Source organism: Hypanus sabinus, chromosome 13 (assembly GCF_030144855.1).
Source record: "Hypanus sabinus isolate sHypSab1 chromosome 13, sHypSab1.hap1, whole genome shotgun sequence".
Classification (NCBI taxonomy): Eukaryota; Metazoa; Chordata; class Chondrichthyes; order Myliobatiformes; family Dasyatidae; genus Hypanus; species Hypanus sabinus.
In genome coordinates, this window is record NC_082718.1 from 80,871,830 (window position 1) to 80,895,363 (window position 23,534).

Genomic DNA, 23,534 nt, shown 5'->3' on the forward strand with positions numbered 1-23,534 from the left:
CAGCCACCGATTGTTGCTATACTTCCGATGCCAACGTAGCATGCCCACAACTTACTAACCCTTACTATCCCATACAATGTTAGAAAGTGAGAGGAAACCAGAGACCCATGCAGTCACGGGCAGAACGTACAAACTCCTTACAGAGTGGCAGAACTTTGGGTAGGCAGTTCCTGTATTTACACCCAGTGACAACAAAGGATGCAAAATCAAGATATCGTATGACTGGAGTGTAATCTGAAGTTGACGGTCTTCCTGGGCACTCAAAGGACTTATCCTTCTTGGTGGTAGATTTAGGAGGTGCATAATGAGCGGACTAGGAGAGTAATTGCAATGGAATTTGAAAATTGTATATACTGCAGCTACCATATGCCAGCCTTGGAGGCAATGAACGCTTGTAATGGTGAATAGATTACCTAATCAAGTGTAATGATTGGTCTTGAATGGTGTCAAGTTTCTTAACGACAGTTGGAGCTGCAAATATGCAGATAAGTGTAGAATAAGGTAAGCGACTGAGTCATGACTCAAATGTAAGAAAACGAAAGGTAACCAACCATGGACTTGCTTTCTAGCCATAGTATTTATGTGCCTGATCCAGTTTATCTTCCAGTTGATACTCACCACCACTATCTCCTCACCCCAGATAAGTTAATGAGATGGGATCATGGAAAGAAAACCACTGAATGAAAAAAGCAAGTGGTTAGGCTGATGATATTGGCACTTCACTCAACCCTGGAAAATCTGGACAGCGTACACCAGGATTCCCCTTATTAACTACAACTTGACAATGAATACCATAATCCCCTCGAAACTAATCAATAAGCTCCAAGGCCTTAGTCTCAATACCTCCTTGTGCAATTGGATCCCCAATTTCGTCACAGTTCAGATTGGTAACAACATCTCCTCCACAATCTCCATCACCACAAGTGTGTGCTTAGACCTTGCTCTACTCGCTTTACATTTATGACTGTGTGGTTAAGCACAGCTCCAATGCCGTATTCACATTTGCTGGCAACACCACTGTTGAAGGCCGAATCAAAGGTGGTCATGAATCAGCACATACGAGGAAGATTGAAAATCTGTCTGAGTGATGCCACAACAACAACCTCTCACTCAACGTCAGCAACACCAAGGAGCTGATTATTGACTTCAGGAGGAGAAAATGGGAGGTCCGTGAGCCAGTCCTCATTGGGAGATCAGAGGTGGAGAAAGTTGGCAACTTAAAATTCTTCGGTGTTAACGCCTCTACTTCCTTAGGAAGATTCAGCATGACTTCTTTAACTTTGACAAACTTCTATAGATATGTAGCAGAGAGGATATTGACTGGCTGCATCACAGCTTGGTATGGAAACTAATGTTTTTGAATAGAAGATCCTTCAAAAAGTAGTGGATATGGCCCAATCCATCACTGGTAAAGCCCTCCCCACCATTGAGCACATGTACATGGAGCGTTGTCACAGGAAAGCAACATCCATCATCAGGGGCCCCCACTACCTATGTCATGCTCTCTTCTCACTGCTGCCATCAGGAAAGCACAGGAGCCTCAGTGCTCATACCATTAGGTTCAGGAACAGGTCCATCAGGTCCTGAACCAGAGGGGATAACTTCACTCAACTTCTCTTGCCCCATCACCAAACTGTTCCTACAACCTATGGACTCACTTTCAAGGATTCTTCATCTTATTATTTCTTCTTTTTTTTCTTTTTGCATTTGCATAGTTTGTTTTTTTTTGCACACTTGTCCTCTTTTTTGGTGCAGTCTTCTATTAATTTTATTATAACCATATTACCATATAACAATTACAGCACGGAAACAGGCCAACTCGGCCCTTCTAGTCCATGCCAAATTATGGTCATTGGATTTATTAGAATGCCTGCAAGAAAATGAATCTCAGGGTTGTATATAGTGACATATATGTACTTCGGAAATAAATTTACTTTGAACTTTTGAAGTTTTGTTGTAAATAACAGTTGCCAGGAAATTTGTGGTGTAAAAGTGATCATTTTGCAAACCGATGTCAGTTTAATCAGGGCTCACTGATGCCACACTCAACTAAATAGTGCCTTGAAGTCAAGGCAATGAGTTTCAACTCATCTCTGGACGACCACTTTCTTCCATGTTTTGACCAAAGCTGTGATGAGAGCTGGTACCAAGTAAGTTATTACTGAATAAGGACTGCTTGGTAATACTACTGTTATTTCCCACAACTTCACTGACGACCTAGATGAGACCCATTTTATTTTATTTTTATTATAATACAGCGTGGAGTAGGCCCTTCCAGCTCTTTGAGCTCTGCCACCCAGCAATCCCCCGACTTAACCCTATATGATAATTTACAATGACCAGTTACTCTACCGACCAGTATTTCTTTGGACTGTGGGAGATAACCAGAGACCCGGTGGAAATCCTTGCAACCACAGGGAGAACGTACAAACTGCTTGTAGGCAGCGGTGGGAATTGTACCCCAGTCACTGGTACTGTAAAGCATTGTGCTAACCACGCTACTGTGGCACCCTATTGGCTGGTAATTAGTTTGGATTTGTCTTGGTTTTTGTGAATACTGTGGATCAGGTTAATTGGGACACATCGGGACCAGTACATTTTGGCCCAATTAAGCAGCTGCCTCATTTAACCAGGGTTTCATAGAAATAGTCAGAAACCTATAAAAAAGAAACACTACCATTTAACTGAGTTACAAATTATGTATTTAACTGAAATACAGAACAGATTAGAACACGACCAATAATACTAACAGTAATAAGACTGTTATCGATGAAAACCACCGTATGCTGCTGTTTTCTTTCAATTGACTGTAAATGAATTACTGTAAATGTTACTGACTGTAATAAAATCAGCACAGACACCTAGTGTAAACCATGGACTATCTTCTTACAATATTTTTGAGAACTGCATCATCCAAATATTCATTTTCATAGTAACATTCAAGATGACTGTTGATGTTTTTGTAGTTCTTAACTTATTGACGTAGTGAAATCATTCCACTTTCACTCCTGGCCATTTCAGGGAATTCCAAGGCTGAATGTTTGAAACTGTCAAGAGCAAAACAGTTCCAAATTGTCTTACTGCTTATTTCTCACCAACTATCAGTGACAAAAATCACTGCTTTTTGAATACAAACATATGCAATTGACACCCTTTAAATGCGCAGTGAATGGTAAGGCACTGAGAAGTGGGGTAGAACAGAGGGATCTGGGAAAACAGATCCTTAATTCCGTAAAAGTGGTGTCACAGGTAGAAAGCTTTTGGCACACCGTGCTCATAAATTAATGTATTGCGTACAGGAGTTGGGATGTTATGTTGAACTTGTATAAGATAACAAACAGTAAGGTCTAATTTGAAATACTGTGTCCAGTTTTTGTCACCTACCTACAGAAAAGATGTAAATAAGATTGGAAGAGTGCAGACAAAATTTACAAGTATGTTGCCATGACTTATGGAGCTGAGTTACGGACTCAGGCATGGACTAGAAGGGCCGAGATGGCCTGTTTCCATGCTGAAATTGTTATGTGGTTATAGGGAAAGTTTGAACAGAGGCGTATGAGATGATGAGAGGCATTGATCGTGTGGATAGTCAGAGGCTTTCTCACAGGGCTGCCACAAGAGGGCACAGGTTTAAGGTGCTTGGGAGCAGGTACAGAGGACATGTCCGGGGTAAGTTTTTTACACAGAGAGTGGTGAGTGCGTGGAATTGGCTGCTGGTAATGGTGGTGGAGGCAGATACAATAGAACCTTTTAAGAGACTTTTGGATAGGTACATGGAGCTTAGAAAACTAGAGGACTATGGGTAACCCTCGTAACTTCTAAGGTAGGGACATGTTTGGCACAACTTTGTGGGCCGAAGGGCCTGTATTGTGCTGTAAATTTTCTATGTTTCTAGATTAGGACTTTATTCCCTAGAACATATTAGATTGAGGAGAGATTTCATAGAGGTATACAAAATTATGAGGGGTATAGATAGGGTAAATACAAGCAGGCTTTTTCCACTGACGTTCAGTGGGACAACAATTAGATACCATTGGTTAATGGTGAAAGGTAAAACATTTAAGGGGAACATAAGTGAGAACCTCTTCACTCAAGCGTGATGAGAGTGTGGAACGAACTGCTGGTGCAAGTGGTGGATTCAGTATCAATTTCAAAAGTTAAGAGAAATTTGGACAGGCACATGAATGGAGGGGTTTGGAGTGCTATGGTTTGGGTGTAGGTCGATGAGACTAAGCAGATTCATAGTTTGGCACAGACTAGATGGGCAAAGGGCCTGTTTCTGTGTTGTAGTGTTCTACGACGCTATGGCTCTGTAACTGATGGGAACAAAGTAAGATCTTAATGTGTACTTCGCACCCAGAAATTTACTTTTTATCTGCAAAGTTCAAAAAAGCTTGAGTGTTCTACAACTGAACTCAATGGTCATCTGAGACACTGAACTAAAATAAAGATGTCTACATTTTGAATGAATAAAACTACAAGAATTTAATGGACAGTTCAAGTAACAAACGGAACTGTTCATAGAAGAGTTGGTCGCAGATACTAAATTACAATCTGATTTCTAAAAGCACTTTGTGTTTACGTAGATACTCATCAGTAGTCAAGAAAAAAAGAGAAAGATGGAAAAAAGTAGCAGTTATCCAACATATGTTAAGAGGAACATCATGAAGAAATAAACAACATACTTATAGCTCATGGATGTTAACCCATTGGAATTGATTTTTTTTTTACAGAATTAGGATAATCTCTAAATCTCTAAATATTATAAAATTGATCATTTTAAATCGACTCAAAAATAATTTTTTATGGGAGAGTTGGTGAAATTTATCACCTTAAGTTCTTGTTCTTCTCACAGTTATGGTGCGATTTCTGTGATTAAAAGAATCGCAGAATCAAGCGTACATGCTGGGAGGCAGATTGTGATATTTTTGGCAATTGGTTCATTTTAATTTCACAGTGTATTAATTTGCACGATATATTTTGATATAAATTAAGTCAGAAATAAAGGAATGGCAGAGCTCAATGCTGAGAATGTGTAATTCAACAGTTTTGAGTCCACATCTTGCAAACAAAAGATTGAACAGTGTCACACACAAAATGCTGGAGGAACTCAGCAGGTCAGGCAGCATATATGGAAATGAATAAAAGGTCGATGTTTTGGGCCGAGACCCTTCTTCAGGACTGGAATGGAATGGGAAGATGCCAGAATAAAAGTCCTGATGAAGGGTCTCGGCCCAAAACGTTGACTACTCATTTCAACAGATGCTGCCTGACCTGCTGAGTTCATCCAGCTTTTGTATGTGTTGGCCAGAATAAAAAGGTGGGAGGGAGGGATAGGAGGATAGTTAGAAGATGATAGGTGAAGCCAGGTGGGTGGGAAAAGTAAAGGTAAAGGTAAAGGAAGGAATTTGACAGGAGAGGAGAGTGGACCATTGGAGAAAGGGAAGGAGGAAGGGACCCAAGGATAGGTGATAGCAAAGTGAGAATTGAATATCAATGTTACTCTGACTTCAAAACATAAAGCATTATGGTTTGATTTTATAGCTATCCAACATATAACCAGTTTACCCCTTTCTATTAGCTTTTACAGAAATACACACTCAGCAAAAATGGCATCTGAACAGAACCCAACACCTAAACAACACCCAACATCAACTGCTGCCCATAAGGTTAGTTCATGCTTTTCTCCTAGACTATCTAGCAATAAATTTGTAATTCCAATTCTTTGAGACAAAGTGATGATACATTCTAAGCTCAAGTTCAAAATTGCTTTCATAGAAACATAGAAAATAGGTGCAGGAGTAGGCCATTCAGCCCTTTGAGCCTGCACCGCCATTCAGTATGATCAGGGCTGATCATCCAACTCAGAACCCTGTACCTGCTTTCTCTCCATACCCCCTGATCCCTTTAGCCACAATCCCTTTCCTAACTGTTTTCTCCATGTCTTCTTTATATTAAATATGTTAATTATCAATTTATATTAATTAATTATATTGATGTACTAACTCAGCCAAATCTCATTTTGTTGCACCATTTCAGATTGTTCTGTTTGAGCAAGAGAATTTCCAGGGCCGTTGTCATGAGCTGAATGGCCCCTGCCCCAATTTGAAAGAGGCCGGAGTGGGGAAAGTTGGCTCCATTGTTGTACACAGTGGACCGTAAGTACTATAAGGAATACTTGGGATTTACACCAAACCATTTCCAACATTTTATGCCCTTATTTTAGGTTTTGAGGATTAATGATTTTTGCAGTGAATGGAAATTTAAATAAATTACAGCAGATCCTTGAAACCTGGAATAAAAATAAAAATGCTGGTTAAAAATACAGGTTAACTCTGTATCTCCTTCTACTGATGGCACTAGACCTGCCCAGTGTTTCCAGAGTTAGCTGTTACCTTCCCGGTGGGAAAACATTTTAATTCCAATTGCCATTCCTGTTCCGACATGTCAATCCATGGCCTCTTGTTGCCAAGGTAAGCCACCCTCAGGTTGGAGGAGCAACATCTTATATTCCATCTGGACACCCTCCAAGCTGACGGCATGAATTTCGATTTGACCTTTCGGTAAACAAGTTGACCCCTCCCTTCCTCTATTCTCCATTCTGATGTTTCACTTCCACTTCTTCTCAGCTGCCTATTACTACCCCTGGGTTCCCTCCTCCTTCCCTTTCACCTACTGTCCACTCTCCAGCCCTTTTCCTACCTTCCAGATAACCTCTTTCCCCTCCCCCAATCTTTTTATTCTGGCACTGATGCACCATCAATAACTCACACTGAGACGTAAGGCGAGATACCGGCTTTTATTGACTGGAAGAAGGAACCAGGAGTGAGTGTCTATCATACAATGTCTTGGAGACTGAGGCCGAGCGTCAGGCCGCAGATCTCCTTTATACAGGGGCCTGTGGGAGGAGCCACAGGAGCAGTCAGCAGGGGCGTGTCCCGACAGGCACATAGTTCACCACAGGCACCCCACCTCTTCTATTTCAATCCTAAAGAAAGGTCTCAGCCTGAAACTTCGACTGTCCGTTAATTTCCATGGATGCTGCCTGACATGCTGAGTTCCTCCAGCATTTTGTGCATGTTGCTTTGAATTTCCAGCATTTTCAGACTTTCTCATGTTTATTATTTTTTTGCATTTTTTCCTTTGGAAATATAAATATTAAAATGACACTGATAATAACAATGCTGTTTTAATGTTTTGATGACAGTGCCCTCTCCATTATTCAGACATAGTATATTCAACTATCCGCTTGCACGAGGAAAGTGCAATGTGAAAGTCATCACTTTGAAAGATTCAATTTGAATTTTAAAAAATGTTGTCTTTGCAACTGTATGAACAATATTAGACCACTTTCACCAAACAAATATTTGCGTTATAAGATGGCTAACTACTGGTAACATCCAAAACGTCTTTTTTTTAATCTTTAGTTGGATTGGCTATGAACAGGCTGGCTGCAAGGGTGAACAGTTTGTATTTGAGAAAGGAGAGTATCCTCGCTGGGACACTTGGACAAACAGTCGCCGAAGTGACAATATTGGTTCCTTCAAACCTGTGAAACTGGTATGTTGATACCAATCACACAGCCGTCATGAGGAGACTGAAACAAACAGCGTCAGAGCAACATAAATGCAACATAAATAATGTACAATTATTTAAATGTCTAAATTGTTTGTACTCAGCTTTATAAATAAGGATGATAGCAGGACCAGCATCTGCCCATGATGTCTTAGTTGATAATCAAATCAGCAACTTCTTCAGTTACTGTTGGCAGTTGTCAGATAGGGACCTAAAACATCAGTCGTGGAGTAGGCTTGATTCTAATCATTATTCAATGCTTCCAGTTGGAAAATGCATATGAGCTGAGACTGAATTTTGAAAATACCAGATTAACATATTGAAGTTTTGAAATTCAGAATGTACACTCAGTGGCCACTTTACTAGCTACAGGAGTAGAACCTTGTGCTGTAGCCCTCCACTTCAAGGTTTGACATGTTGTGCATTCAGAGATGCTCTTCTGCACACCACTGTGTGTAACACGTGGTTATTTGAGTTATTGTCACCTTCCCGTCAGCTTGAAAAAGTCTAGCCATTGTCCTCTGACCTCTCTCATTAACAAGGCATTTTTGCCCACAGAACTGCCACTCACAGGATGTACTTTTGTTTTTCAAGCCATTCTCTGCAAACTCTAGAGACTGTTGGGCATTAAATTTTTGAGATACTCAAACCACCCCTTTTGGAACCAACAATCATTCCACAGTCACAGTCAATTAGATCATATTCATTCTCCAGTCTGAACAACTTAACCTCTTGACCTTGCCTGCATGCTTTTATGCATTGAATTGGCCCATTAGATATTTGCATTAATGAGCAGAAGTATAGGTGTACCTTATAAAGAAGCCACTGAGTGTATATCGATGATTCATGGTCACTGATTTTTATTTTCATTTATCCTCCCTCTTTTTCTCCCTTCATAAAAGGACTGCTTGTTGGTGGAACAAAATTTCATTCCACCTCTTCAGTTTCTCACCCAGATGAGCAGTCCTCAACTACAAGATTTTACAGTATTTATCGCTTAGAGTATCAGAGTTAAACTCATCTCCATCCTCACTCAGCAGATGTCAATAGACATCAACTCCTGACCATCCTAATTTATTATTTCCATAGACTGAGGAAAAATCAGATCAAGGTTTCAAAATTGATTGTTGTTGCTAGGATAGGGTCCCAAACTTGAGTGGGAAGTTGTTTGATTTATGGATCGTAACTACACGAGAAGGGGGATTTGCTAATTAGGTCATCAGGCTTTTTTTGTTGTGAACTATTGTCCAGAGTGACAGCATGTTGTATTGTTTCATATTGTTTGTTATTGGACATAAAGTTTTCATCAACATCACAAGTTATGATATTGCTAGAAATGTAAGTATAGTGAGCAGTACTTTAATCCTCAATCTACCTAATAAAGTTAAGCTTCATTTGGTTGCATGATGCAATAATATTCAAAGAGCCATGTATAGTATCTGTAACCTTTGATGTAGTTGATTATATCTTTATCAGGGTGTGGCTGTACTTGTTTGTTATCTCTCCGATAATAGTCAGAGAATCACTTGCAATGGCTTTCCTTTCTACTCTAGCACAGTTAGCAGTGATGTCCATCCTGGGCAGGGGTTCCCAACCTGAGGTCCATGTACCCCTCATGGATAAGGGCCCATGGCATAAAAAAGGTTGGGAACCCCTGATCCTGGGTCATTTCTCATTAAAGTGTTGCACACTTGACAACAGCAAATTTTCGTTATAAAGAGGACTTACCTTTTTGTGTAATCCCATCTACAGGATGGGCAGGAGCACAAGATCATTCTTTATGAAAACCCCAACTTCACTGGAAAGAAAATGGAAATCATAGATGATGATGTGCCAAGCTTCCATGCTCATGGATACCAGGAGAAAGTGTCATCCATTCGTGTTCTGAATGGAACGTAAGTACTGTGAAAAGACTATTAGAAGTATACTCTTTATTAAGACTTTATGACTTTGACTACTATCAGAAATCATGAGACATTGAAAATTGTCCTTCATTTTCTTAACGTAAGGTACAATATTGTTTGGCATGAGAGCTGCATTAAGAATTCCTTGCACTGCTGGACCACATATCAGAATGCCTGCCAGCATTCCCCAGCTTTGTGCTATGTGGTGGCAGGCAGATGACAGCACCAGTGCCCAGGTTCATGCAGGTGACAGTTCTCAGAAATTCACCACTCGTGAAGTGCAGAAATAGAGCATCTGATCTATATTCCTATTGAAAATTTATTTTGGATTTGGCTCGCATTTTTAATTTATTAACTTCTTACTTGAAACTTAGCCTATCCACTTTGAGACTGGATAGTCACAGGGGTTCCCAATCCAGATCCTTTGCTTAATGTTCTTGGTCCATGGCACAAAAATGGTTGGGAACCCCTTGTCCAGAGCTTGAAAGACAAAATGTGCGAGGGCTTGACAACATCCAGTGATTACACTGGTGTCATGAGTAAATAGTACAGCTTCCATATTTTGGAACAAACCATTGTAAGTGGTAGCGAGCCAAGGCTTATTCTGTTGTATGTATGCTAGGAATATGAAAGTTTTAAATCCATTTTTCATTGCTTATTTATTTATGAAACTATATCAACAAGCAAAGTATATTCTGATAGGCAGGCTGAAGGAAACCTTTGAGTAACTCAGTAAAAGACTGACCAATACTCAGTCCTCCATAGCCTACCGAAACAACAGGCTGAAATTGTACCCTCAAGACCAGGCCATTTCAAAGTCTTACTGGTGAGGTGGAGATATGCTTCTACCAAAGGAAGTGTAAAGCACCTTCCCTCCACTAGCCTGCAGGTCACCCTTGGGCAATGTGCAGAGTCTGCTTAACACCACAACCCCCCCCCCCCACCCCCAATCAGGGTCTCATGAAACTATGGGAGCAGGTGGTGGATATCACAAGTCCTGGTTATACAACTTCTGATGCTAGGCAGACAATCTCTGGAGAGTATAGATAATGGCTGGGGTCACCCATCTAGTAAAGACACTGCCCAGAAGAAGGCAATGGCAAACCACTTCTGTAGAAAAAATTTGCCAAGAACAATCGTGGTCACAGAGACACCATGATCACCCACATCATACGACATGGCACATAGCAAATGAACTGAGTGATCATCATGTTTTCTCCTCTTAAAAAAAACTACTAAAAGGAAAAACTAGCATTGATATAAATACATAAAATATCCCAAGGTCTGAGCTTGGATCCACCCCATGAGAAGACAGACATGACTCGGTACATTCTTGATCTACAATTCCTTTACCTTTAAAAGAGTCCACATTACTTTGGAATGGAAGAGTTATTTAATATTAAGACAGTAATGCATAGGATTAGAATTAGGCCATTTGTCCAATTGAGTCTGATCTGCCACTCTATCATGGCTGATTTATTATTCCTCTCAAACCCATTCTCTTGCCTTCTCCCACAACCTTATGCACCCTTACTAATTGAGAACCTATTGACTTCTGCTTAAATATACCCAGTAAATTGGCCTCCACAGCTGTCTGTGGCATTGAATTCCACAGATTCACCATCCTCTAACTAAAGAAATTTCTCCTCATTTTGTTCTGAAGTGGGGATTCCACAGACCCCCTCAGTTAATTGTAGGGGGGGCCATGGCATAAAAGAAGGTTAGGGACCCCTGTTCGAAAAGGATGTTCTTCTATTCTGAGGCTATGCCCGCCAGTCCTATGCTCTCCCACTATTGGAAACATCTTCTCCACATCCACTCTACCTAGGCCTTTCAATATTTGATGGGTTTCATTAAGATTCCCCCTCATTTTTCTAGAATCCAGTGAGTACAGACCCAGAGCCATCAAGCACTTCTCATATTTTAACACTTCCACTATTGTGATCATTCACATATTATAATACTTTATAACACTTAATATTTCCTCTTCCATTGTTGATAGTGCTGACCCTCAGAATTTCCATCTATCACGGTACATAGGAAGGAATCACATCTTTAAACTCAACTCTACCATCATTTTATGCCCATACATGCATGTGCAATTTATCAGGAGCCACTGAATGATTGCCAATTTGTAATTCTTAATACTTTTTGCTCTTTTGCAAAAAGAGACTAGTTGGCTCGACTAATATTGTTAAGTTCAGTACTAGACTGAGGAGAGGGGGGCAGTGGTTAAAGATCTGTCCTTTCATTTAATTGAAAAGCTCAAGTCTATGGCATCCCCCCTGCATCTTTCCATTTGCTTTTCAGATGGGTTGGCTACCAGTACCCAGGCTACAGAGGCTACCAGTATCTGCTTGAGAAGGAATACAAGGACAATAGTGAATTTGGAGCCCAGCAGCCTCAGATCCAGTCTGTCAGACGTATTAAGGATATGCAGTGGCATCAGAGGGGCGCCTTTCATCCCACCAACTGAATAGCACCTCTGCTCTCATCATCAGTTTCTCACTGAATTGCCGCTAAATTCCTAACCACGGGTTAAATGAATGCTTTCCTACAGTATTCTGTATGAATATGACAGCTGAGCCAATTCAATAAAGTCCTGCATTTCAAACTTACCTCCTCTATTATGTGTTTGTTTTTTAGTATTAATTTGCTACATTGCAAGAAAAGAAATACTGGATGTTCCACAATATTCAATCTTGTTCATGGTGATGTTCTGTGGGACTAATTCACTCAACAGCTTGGCTGTAAAATAAACTTAGCTGCGGAGAAGTTACAGTTAATGGTTGGTTACAAATGATCTTTATATTCAGTGGCATGTATCAAAAATTAGCTTCGTGAGTTACCATTGTCCAATGGTATGTATTGGAGATTGCCTCGGTCGACTGTGAATATCTTACAGGGGAAGCTAGATAGTGATCAGAATTCTATGCAACAAAACTTGGCATAGTTCTTTGGAGAATTTGGGGAATTACAGGTACTTAACAATTTAAATCTATGTGCATGACTTGTAAATTTTTTAACAAACAGGCCATAATCTATTGGCAGAGCAAGGGGAAATATACCCACAATATATAACACTACAGCCATTACTGTACTACCAAGATTTTTACAACATTCAATATTTGATTATTTGATGCATCTTTCATTAGTGAATTAGATGACTAAATTTTCACACAGTTCTTTTCTAACAGCACTTTGAACAACACCATTTATATGAGAAGTGCTCTATAAATAAGTTATTATTATCGCCATCATTAACAGCATTGATCCTTGAACAGAACTGGATCTTCTCAGATACTTTAAGAACACATTATTCCTAACGTGTCTGAGAAGATCAAAGCTAAGAGGTGTTAGCTGTATTTGCATACCTTTTTAATTTTGTGTCATTCAACAATGTGACCACTGAACGGCAGTGTAGGCCTGTGACAATAAACAAGAGGAAACCCGCAGACGCTGGAAATCCAAGCAACACACACACAAAATGCTGACGAACTCAGCAGGCTAGGCAACATCTATGGGAAAGAGTACAGTCAGTGTTTCAAGCTGAGACCCTTCATCAGGACACCATAATAAACACTCAGGTCAAAGCAATTGTACGTCTAGACACATAGAAGAAGAGTTGTTTTTCAGTTATTTCAGGTACTGATAGATGGTTTACTAAACCTTTCACAATGTTCCCCATCTTGTGTGAACATCAAGTAACATTCATCCTTGTCCCTAGTCAGGTATCCATCCAACTATTTTTATCATGTGGTGTGTTTGGCACAATGCTAAATGTTTTCCCACAGTTCTGTACACAAAAAAGAGAAAGTGTTTATTATCAACAGCAGACCACATACAGACATGCCATAATAACTACTGTACACTTTACTACATGAAACATTAGTTCTGAACCATATAAATAAAAAATAATTAGTTAATATTTTTCATTCTATTCAATGCAAAACCAATTTTAACATTTAATCGTGTTACTGTAACTTTCAGGAACAACCAACCAGCATCAGATTTTCTATTCAATATCAGTAATAAATCAGGAACTGGACAAAAACAGATTAAACACACTATTTCATACCAGGATGCCTTTTGTGAATGGCATCACATTTATTCTAGAAATCTCTCCAGATTGACTCTGACAACATTATATCATATTTTGGTTTACATGCTGTGCGGGTGCACTGTTGTCTGAAGGAATGCTGTTTTGCCTGGTTGTATATATGTACAATCAGATGACAAACTTGAACTTGAACTTCAACTTGAGGCAGTGGACTGGTGTTTGACCCATGAATGAATTACTGCCAGTAAGAAGAGTGGGAATATCCAGGCTTGAATATTAGCAGAATATCCTATTTTCAAAAAGCGAAGCATCCAGTTGTTACAAAATCCCGGTGATCCATTCATTGGTCTGGAATGTGAGCCAGGGTCCAGAGTTCAAGCAGGGTGTGTGGTCAGAGAGCTTGGAGTGTGACTGGAGCCAGATTCCAAATTGTGGGATGACAGTGTAACTGCAGCTAGAGCTAAGGACAAGAATGTAGACTTATAGAACATTACAGCATGGAAACAGGCCCTTTGGCCCATCTAGTCTGTGCTGAACTATAAATCTGTCTGGTCCCATTGACCTGCACCCAGACCAGAGCCCACAGAGTCACAGAACATAGATATAGTTCCTGCTCCCTTTTAAGCTCACTGGGTTCACTGGAAAATTTCTAACACATTAAAAAAAATGAAATACAGTAATAGTGTTTGTTTATTAACAAGCGTAACATCCAATAGTCTAGAAAATGTACTCATTCAACAAAGTCCCAAAAAGTGATAGATTTTCTATCATATATCATATGAACAATGAATTATTTACATAATTTATCTCTCTAGGAATAAAGATGTATATTTTACTGCCTGAATTGCTACACCACTGAAATCAGATAACATCCATACAAACAATAACAAGAATATCATGCTTCCTATTTCCTTGTAGCATTTGCCTGGATTTTAAGGTCAACAGGTATTTGGCAATGACCTATAAGAAAAGTGCCAATTAGGATCAACCAATGTCTGTGGTATGAACTTTCCCTGTTCCACACTGAGCTGGCATCTAACAGAGACCAAAGGACACACTGACATCTTGCATTACTGATGTCATCAAATGGGTTATGTCGCGAGACACACTGAGGTATTCCCACTGTGTGCAAACTCAGGCAAAAAAGGCTCAGTTTTAAGCTAATGTTTGTAAACATTTTTCAGACTGCAAAGTAAAGAATGGAACATCAGCAAAAATTTAAATGAAAAACTTAAATATTGAAGTTTCATGGTAATTTTCATGTTAAAATCTACTATATTTTGAACCATTATCTGAGGGAGGTTCAACACAAACACATAAAATTAGTATTTCTGAGCCTGGGACTGTTAAGCATTAATGATCTTTAGAACGTAATTCAAAAGCTTGTTTACCTGCCATGCAACAAAGCATGACATTCTCAGAGTATTAGCAACATGAATGGTTCATAAATTAAGTTCCTTGCCAATAATTAATTTCTCTTGATTATACAGGGGAATGTTATAAAACGGTGTTCAAAAAGCAGATCACTGACATCAATGTCACTGGACTTTTGCATATGAAATATTTAGGCCTTTTTAAATTCCTACTCACAAGGTCAAAGCCTTTTAGAAGCACCAGATCATAAAATTACATCTTAATTACCAATCCTTCGGTCTTCCACTGTAGCCTTCTGAGCATACTCCATATTATTTGTTCATCAATGGTAACAAACACTGATCTGAACCATAGCCAGAGTACTTGGTGTGCACATCACTTACAATCTAAACTGGACCCACGACACCGCACAGCACAGAAGACACAGCAGCGTCTAGTTTCTGAGGAGATTGAGCATGCAATGCTCATAAGACATAGGAGCAGTATTGTGCCACTTGGCCCATCGAGTCTGCCCTGCCATTCCATCGTGGCTGATTTATTATCCCTCTCAGCCCCATTCTCTTTCTTCTCCCTGTAACCTTTGATGCACTGACTAACCAAGAGCATATCAATCTCTGCTCTAAATATCCCCAATGACTTGGCCTCCACGACCATTTATGACAATGAATTCCACAGATTCACCACCGTCTAGCTAAAGAAATGGACGTCTCCTTATTCTGAGGCTTTGCCCTCTGGTCCTAGACTCACCCACTATAGGAAACATCCTCTCAATGTTTATTCTGTCTTAGCCTTTCAATATTTGATAGGTTTCAATGAGATCTCCTTTCACTCTTCTGAACTCTGGCTACTGTAGTACAGGCCCAGAGCTATCAAAAGTTCCAGCTACTTTATCCCTTTCATTCTGGAATCATTGTCATGAACCTCCTCTGGACCTCCTCCAATGCCAGCACTCCTTTTCTCAGATAAGGGGCCAAAACTGTTTATTGGTCTGACCATTGGCTTATAAAGCCTTAGGATCACACCCATGCTCTTATATTCTAGTCCTCTCAAAATGATTGCTAACATTGCATTTGCCTTCCTTACCACCAACTCAACTTCCAAGTTAACCTTTAGGAAATCCCGTACATTTCCTCAACCTTTAGAAAATAGTCTATGACTTTATTCCTTCTACCAAAGTGCATGACTGTACACTTCCTTACACTGTATTCTATCTGCTACTTCTTTGCCAATTCTCCCATGTGCCCCAGTCCTTCTGCAGACTCCATGTTTCTTCAGCACTACCTGCTTTTCACCTATCTTCGTATCATCCACAAACTTGGCCACAAAGCCATCAATTCAATCATCCAAATTATTGACATATAACATGAAAAGAAGCAGTTCCAATACCAACCCTTGCAGAGCACCACTTCTCTTACCAGCAGCCATACAGAATAGGCCCACTTTATTCTCACTCACTGCCTCCTGCCAATCAGCCAATTTTCTATCCATGCTAGTATCCTTACTAAATACTATGGACTTTTAGCTTGTTAAGCATTCTCATATGTGGCACCTTGTCAAAGGCCTTCTGAAAATCCAAGTAAACAACATCTACTGACTTGCCTTTGTCTATCCTGTCTGTTATTTCTTCGAAGAATTCCAACAGATTTGTCAGGCAAGATTTCCCCTTAAGGAAACCATACTGATTACATGCCGCCAAGTACCCCAAAATCTCATTCTTAATAATGGACCCCAACATCTTCCCAATCACTTGCATTTTTGGCACATTACTAGTTCTTCCACAGTGAAGACGGACTCAAAATACTAATTAAGTTCATCCACTATTTGTTAGTCCCTATTGCTACTTCTCCAGCATCATTTTCCAGTGTCCAATATCCACTCTCACCTCTCTATTACCCTTTATATATATGAAAAGAAATCTTCTGGTATCCTCCTTATGATTATTGGCTAGCTTACCTTCGTATTTCTTTTCTTCTCTCCTTATGGATTTTTAGTTGCTTCTGTTGATTTTTAAAACTTCTCAATCCTCTGACTTCCCACTAACTTTTGCTATATTAAATGCTCTCTCTTTTGCTTTTATACTGTCTTTGACTTCCTTTATCAGCCATAATTGCCTCATCCTCCCTTTAGAATACTTCTTCATCTTTGGGATAAAACTATCTTGCACCTTCCGAATTGCCTCCAGAATGTCCCGCCATTGTTGTTCTGCTATCATCACAGCTCGTGTCCCCTTCCAATCAAGTTTGGCCAGCTGCTCTCTCATGCCTCTGTATTTCTGTTTACTCCACTGAAATACTTCTGACTCTATCTTCTTCCTCTCTAACTGCAGGGTGAATTCTATCATATTATGATCACTGCCTTCCAAGGGTTCCTTTGCCTTAAGATCACTAATCTAAACTGTTTCATTACACATTGCCCAATCCAGAATAGCTGATCCCCTAGTGGTCTCAACCACAAGCTGCTCTAAAAAGCCATCTCATAGGCCTTCTAAAATTCTCTCTCATGGGATCTAGCTCCAAATTGATTTTCCCAGTCTACCTGCACATTTCAATCCCCATGACTACATTAACATTGCCCTTACTACATGCTGTATGTATTTCCCATTGGAAGTTATACCCCATATCCGGGCTCCCCACCCACATTCTAACACCTATCTATAAGAACACCATTGAGAGTCTCCTGCTTGACTGCATCATTGCATGGTTTGGATGCTGCATGGCATTGGACGACAGCACCCCACAAAGTATAGTAAAAACCACTCAGAGGATCACCAGGGTCTCCCTCTCCCCTATCTGGGACATTTACCAAGACTGTTGTACACAAAGGACCTGAAGCATTGTTGAGGATCCCTACTGCCCATCCATCAATAGGGAGGTACAGAACCATCAGGACTACAACTGCCAGATTGGGTAACAGCTTCTTTCCCTCAGGCTGTGAGACTAATGAATCCCCTGCCACCATGAGGTCTCCACTCTCGGACAGTGAGCTATTTACTGTACTGTTTACAGTTTATCTGTGATGGGAAGTACATGGATTTTGAATTATATTTTATTGACTTCTTTATGGTAATGTTTTGATTTACATGCTGTGTGTGATAGTTTTGTGTGTGACTGTGATTCAAAGGAATGTTGTTTTATTTGGCTGTATACATGTGCAATCAGATGACAATAATCTTGAACGTACTGTAAGTGCCTAATGCTACAGTCCTACTTAGTCAATGTAAAATTTCACTGCCTTCTGTTGGGTCAACCATCACTAGAATCGGTTGCCTTTGGGATTGTTAAAGAGGAACCTGGAACCTAGACTAAAAGATGTGTATTTGTTATTATGACCCCGTATGATTTTGCTTGACCAGTGGAACAATCTCCCAGTTTAGGCAAAAAGTCCCCAGTTGTTCTTCGCTGGGCTTGATGTGACGTAATATCTGATTGCAGTCATTAGAGTGATACCAGCTCCCCAGCAGATTTATTTTTATAATGTGACGGAAAGTATTGTCAACAGTGCTCTCCTGTGTCTTGTTTACAGATTTCCAGTTTGGAGGTTTATGGATCTGTGGTTCCAAAATTCATCACAGTCTGGGTCAAAACATAAAAGAAAGAGGCAAATTGTACAAGCAAGACAAGAGACATCAAAGTAACATTTAACTAAGTATGAAGACTGAGAAAACTTGAATTCATTTCAATCAAGGAAAAAACACTCAAATGCCTGCAGGTTCTCTTTTTATTTTTGCTGCTACTACTGAACCTTTTCACTAATGTCAGTGGTTACAAAGCGAATGGCAGCGATGCTTCACTACCAGATCAACTCAATGCCTCCTATGCCGGCTTTGAAAGGGAGAATACAAGTACAGCTGTGAAGATCCCTGCTGCACCTGATGACCCTGTGATCTCTGTCTCAGAGGCCGATGTTAGGCTGCCTTTAAAGAGAGTGAACCCTTGCAAGGTGGAAGGTCCCGAAGGAGTACCTGGTAGGGTTTTGAAAACCTGTGCCAACCAACTGGTGGGAATATTCAAGAACATTTTCAACCTCTCACTGCTACAGGCCGGTTCCCACTTGCTTTAAAAAGGCAACAATTATACCAGTGCTTAAGAAGAATAATGTAAGCTGCCTTAATGACTATCGCCTGGTAGCACTCACATCTATAGTGATGAAATGCTTTGAGAGGTTGGTCATGACTAGACTGAACTCCTGCCTCAGCAGGGACCTAGACACATTGCAATTTGCCTATCGCCACAATAGGTCAATGGCAGATGCAATCTCAATGGCTCTCCACACGGCTTTAGACCACCTGGACAACACAAACATTTCTGTCAGGATGCTGTTTATTGACTATAACTCAGCATTTAATACCATCATAGCCACAATCCTCATTGAGAAGTTTCAGAACCTGGGTCTCTGCACCTCCTTCTGCAACTGGATCCTTGACTTCCTAACTACAAGACCACAATCTGTGTGGATTGGTGAGAATATTTCTTCCTTGCTGATGATCAACACTGGCATACCTCAGGGGTGTGTGCTTATCCCACTGCTCTACTCCCTCTATATCCATGACTGTGTGGATATGTATAACTCAAATGGCATCTATAAATTTTCTGATGATACAACCATTGTTGATAGAATCTCAGCTGGAGAGGAGAGGGCATACAGAAGCGAGATATATCAGCTAGTTGAGTGGTGTCACAGCATCTATCTTGCACTCAATGTCAGTAAGACAAAAGAGCTGATTGTGGACTTCAGGGAGGGTATGGCAAAGGAACACATACAATCCTCTTAGTGGGATCAGAAGTGGAGAGAGTGAGCAGTTTTAAGTTCCTGGGTGTCAAGATCTCTGAGGATTCCAATATATCAATGCAGTTATAAATCAGGCAAGACAGTGACTATACCTCATTCGGAGTTTGAAGAGATTTGGTATGTCAACAAATACACTCAAAAACTTCTATAAATGTACCTTGGAGAGCATTCTGACAGGCTGCATCACTGTCTAGTATGGGGGGTGCTACAGCAAAGGACTGAAAGAAGCTGCAGAAGGTTGTAGATCTAGTCAGCTCCATCTTGGGTACGAGCCCACAAAGTACCCAGGACATCTTTAAGGAGTGGTGTCTCAGAAAGGCAAAGTCCATTATTTTGGACTTCCAGCACCCAGGGCATGCTCTTTCCTCACTGTTATCAACAGGCAGGAGGTACAGAAGCCTGAAGGCACACACTCAGTGATTCAGGAACAGCTTCTTCCCCTCTGCCATCCGATTCCTAAATGGACTTTGAACCCTTGAACATTACCTCACTTTTTAATATAAATTATTTCTGTTTTTGCATGATTTTTAATCTATTCAATATATGTATACTGTAATTGATTTGCTTAATTATTTATTTTTTTCTTCTATACTTGGTATTGCATTGAACTGCTACTGCTAAATTAACAAATTTCACAACATTTACCAATGCTCATCAAACGATCAATAGTGGAGACAGTGAACAGTTTTAAGTTCCGCGGTGTCAAGATTTCTGAGGATTCCAACAGATTGATGCAGTTATAAAGGAGCAACTTGCCTGATTCTGATTTTAGCATGGGCTAGATGGGCAGAATGGCCTGTATATTGCAAACTGCATGTTATTGCCCTTTACCTTATAGTTAATTTTGTAATACTGCTCTTACACCATGTAGGTTAAGGATAAAAAACAGCAAGAATATGCTAATATTGCCCTTCAAATTGTTCCACTGTACATAAAGATCATGGCTTAGCTGATTCTGGCTTCAACTCTTAGATTCCTCCTTGTTATACATAACCCTTGATATCCTAAACTTAGCTTTGATTCCAAAGCTAAGTCTCTGGAATACTCCAAAATATTCACTAATTCTTCTTCATTCACATCTTAAATTATTCCACACTCCTCCATGAGGGAGAAACCTTCACAGTATCTAACTCATTGAGCCATCTCAATGACTTTTGATTCAGTAAGATCACCTCTCATTCTACCATATTCAAGGAAGTAGCTCATAGACAAGTGTTTCATCCAAATAATGAATCTAGCAAGTCTTCGCTAAACTGTCTTTAATGTAAACAACCCCTCTTGCAGACATTACTTTGCTTCTTCCAAGAGACTGCAGATAATGGAGTCTAATGCACCTGATGGGTGGCATAATTCTCCTTCCTGTTCTCACAGTGATATGTCTGTCCTTAGCCTCCTCCACTGTCATGGTGAGACTAAATCACACCAGGTGAATAGCACCTCATATTCTGACTGGATAATCTACAACCCAACATATTGGGCATTGAATTATTCAGTTTCCAGTAAGCTGCTGCTCCTCCTCTGATTTTTTCTCTCTCCTCCTGATCTAACCAGTTCTTCCTCCACTTAACCCAGTCCCAATCACCCTGTTTCTTTCCCTTCCTCTGGTTCCCCTCCACCATTCCCACCTCTTTCACTTGATTCTGTGATCCACCTTTCTGCTCTACCAGATTCCATCAACTTTAGCCCTTTGTTGCCTCCAGCTTCCAACTTCTGTTGCTACTTCCACTCTCCCCTCCTCCATCTGCCTGTTAACCCATCTTTACCTGGATCCATCTATTGTTTGCTGTCTCTTACTCTACCCCTTCCTTTCACCTTTTCATGCCCGCTATCTCCCCTCTTTCAGTCCAGTTGAAGGATTTCAACTCGAAATGTTGAATGTTCATTTCCCTCCATATGTGCTGAATGACCCACTGAATTCCTCCAGCATCTTGTGTTGTTTCTTCCTAAACCAACATTCTTATTAGTTGATTCCCAATACTAGGTACTCACTCAATTTTAAAAAAACTTTCGTCATGTCACTTTTCATCCTTATGTCAATCACCTTCTTTCTATAATCACTAGATCTTGACCCTCCTTCTTCTATCAATGGATATAGTTACTTTCTCTCTCTCTCCTATCTATACCCCTCACAACTAAGATTATTTCTAATCAGATATTTCTGCCTTCTCCTTCCAAGGGGAACAACTGCAACTTCTCTAATTCATCCATAGAATTAAAGATTTTATCCCATGGAATCATTTTGGTCACTCTTTTCTAGACCTACTTCAAAGCCTTCACAACATTCCTACAGTGGGATACTTGAAAATGGACACAAAACAGGTGATATCAACATTATAGTCATTAAGGTAACAAAACACTAGCCTTTTACATTCATAAACTATTACCCAAAAATTTAAGACATGGAATAAAATTCACTTTCAAGGAATTTTATGAACAAAGTGAATAAATAAACAAAATGTATTTTCCTTCACTCACATTGCAATATGGTAAAGTACTATATGGACCATTTTCTAAAGATGCATACCCTACTCTGGAAAGTGACTGTCACCTGTATTCCAACTGCTGCTGAACAAGTGCATTACACAGGCTCAACAGGACTTCCTTGTTGTTATGCCCTATGACTAATATAACCACCTAATATTGCCAAATAGAACTTCCTTTTAAAAAAAATTCATTCTGTTTAATGATAGAATGATTTTGGAGATGTCCCATTACTATTTCCTTACTAATTATTTGCAACACTTTCCCTGACACACAGAAGGCTATCTGGCATATTGCTTCCTGCCGTCCATCTACTCCTTTATAAAGAATGCTTATTGCATCAATTTCCAATAGAATCTTGGCACACTCAAGGCTTAAGATTGTGAATTTGTTATTTTGTGGCAGAAGTACATTGCAATGCATAATAATAATAACTGTAAATATATATATTATATATAAGTTAAATTAAATAAGTAGTGCAGAAAGAGAGGTGGTGAGGTAGTGTTCATGGGTTCAATGTTCATTCAGAAATCTGATGGCAGAGGGGAAGAAGCTGTTCTTCAATTGTTGAACATGTGCCTTCAGGATCCTGTACCTCCCTCCGTCTTGATGGTAGCAAATAGAAGAGGACATATCCAGGGTGATGGGAGTCCTTGATGACAGACACCAACTTTTTGAGGCATTGATTCTTGAAGATGTCCTGAATGCTGGGGAGGCTAGTGCCCATAATGCAGCTGACAAAGTTCACAACTATCTGCAGCTTATTTCAACCCTATGCAGTGCCCCCCACCAAACCAGAGAGTGACGCCACCAGTTAGAATGCTGTCTGCAATATATCTGTAGAAACTTGTGCACCTTTGACAACATACCAAATCAACTTAAAATCCTAATGAAATATAGCTGCCGTCATGCCTGCATCGATATGTTGGGTCTAGGATGTCTTGGAGATGTTGACACTCAGGAACTTGAAATTTTACTTTTCCTTATACTTCTCTGAATCTTCACATCATCAGAAAGAGAAGCACTATTGTCCAAAACCCAAATGTTCATTCCATTACAACATGCTTTGTTTAACCATACTGAAACAGTATTCCTATTTACAGATTTGAAGAGTAATCCTTCCAATATTGTGGTTGAATTATCGCTAATCTGATAAACCAGAAAATGTAATACATAAGTATTTGCAAAAAAATTCTGAGCCAAGCAACAGTCTTATATACGTGCCCGTACTGGCATACTTGATGTGTATCAGCAGAGCAAATTGCACCTTTATATGCAACTGATACCTAATTGCTTCCCTTCTCACATACCTGTATGACAGATTCAGATTATTGACCAGATTACCCAACAAC

The 23,534-nt window shown here is 39.9% G+C and overlaps 1 protein-coding gene and 1 long non-coding RNA gene across 2 annotated transcripts; one reads left to right on the forward strand and one right to left on the reverse strand.

Moving 5' to 3' along the window:
* The first annotated feature begins 255 nt into the window (after positions 1 to 255).
* On the forward strand, positions 256 to 12,838 carry LOC132404051 (beta-crystallin B2-like). Its single transcript, XM_059988031.1, has 5 exons — positions 256 to 5,669; positions 6,040 to 6,158; positions 7,428 to 7,560; positions 9,328 to 9,470; positions 11,790 to 12,838. Exons 1-5 carry the CDS (start codon positions 5,610 to 5,612, stop codon positions 11,953 to 11,955), a joined length of 621 nt encoding a protein of 206 aa, XP_059844014.1. The 5' UTR covers positions 256 to 5,609; the 3' UTR covers positions 11,956 to 12,838.
* Positions 9,336 to 23,534, reverse strand: LOC132404053 (uncharacterized). The gene is made up of 3 exons (XR_009515414.1): positions 23,493 to 23,534; positions 12,854 to 18,485; positions 9,336 to 9,373 (listed from the first exon to the last, which is right to left on the reverse strand). It is a non-coding gene; the product is annotated as an uncharacterized LOC132404053 (long non-coding RNA).

Bases quoted from the DNA above. Each gene is read 5' to 3' on its own strand.
- LOC132404051 (XM_059988031.1), top strand. From the start codon at position 5,610: ATGGCATCTGAACAGAACCCAACACCTAAACAACACCCAACATCAACT. The intron at 5,670-6,039 runs GTTAGTTCATGC...GCACCATTTCAG, and splicing joins CATCAACTGCTGCCCATAAG to ATTGTTCTGTTTGAGCAAGA. The intron at 9,471-11,789 runs GTAAGTACTGTG...TTTGCTTTTCAG, and splicing joins ATTCGTGTTCTGAATGGAAC to ATGGGTTGGCTACCAGTACC.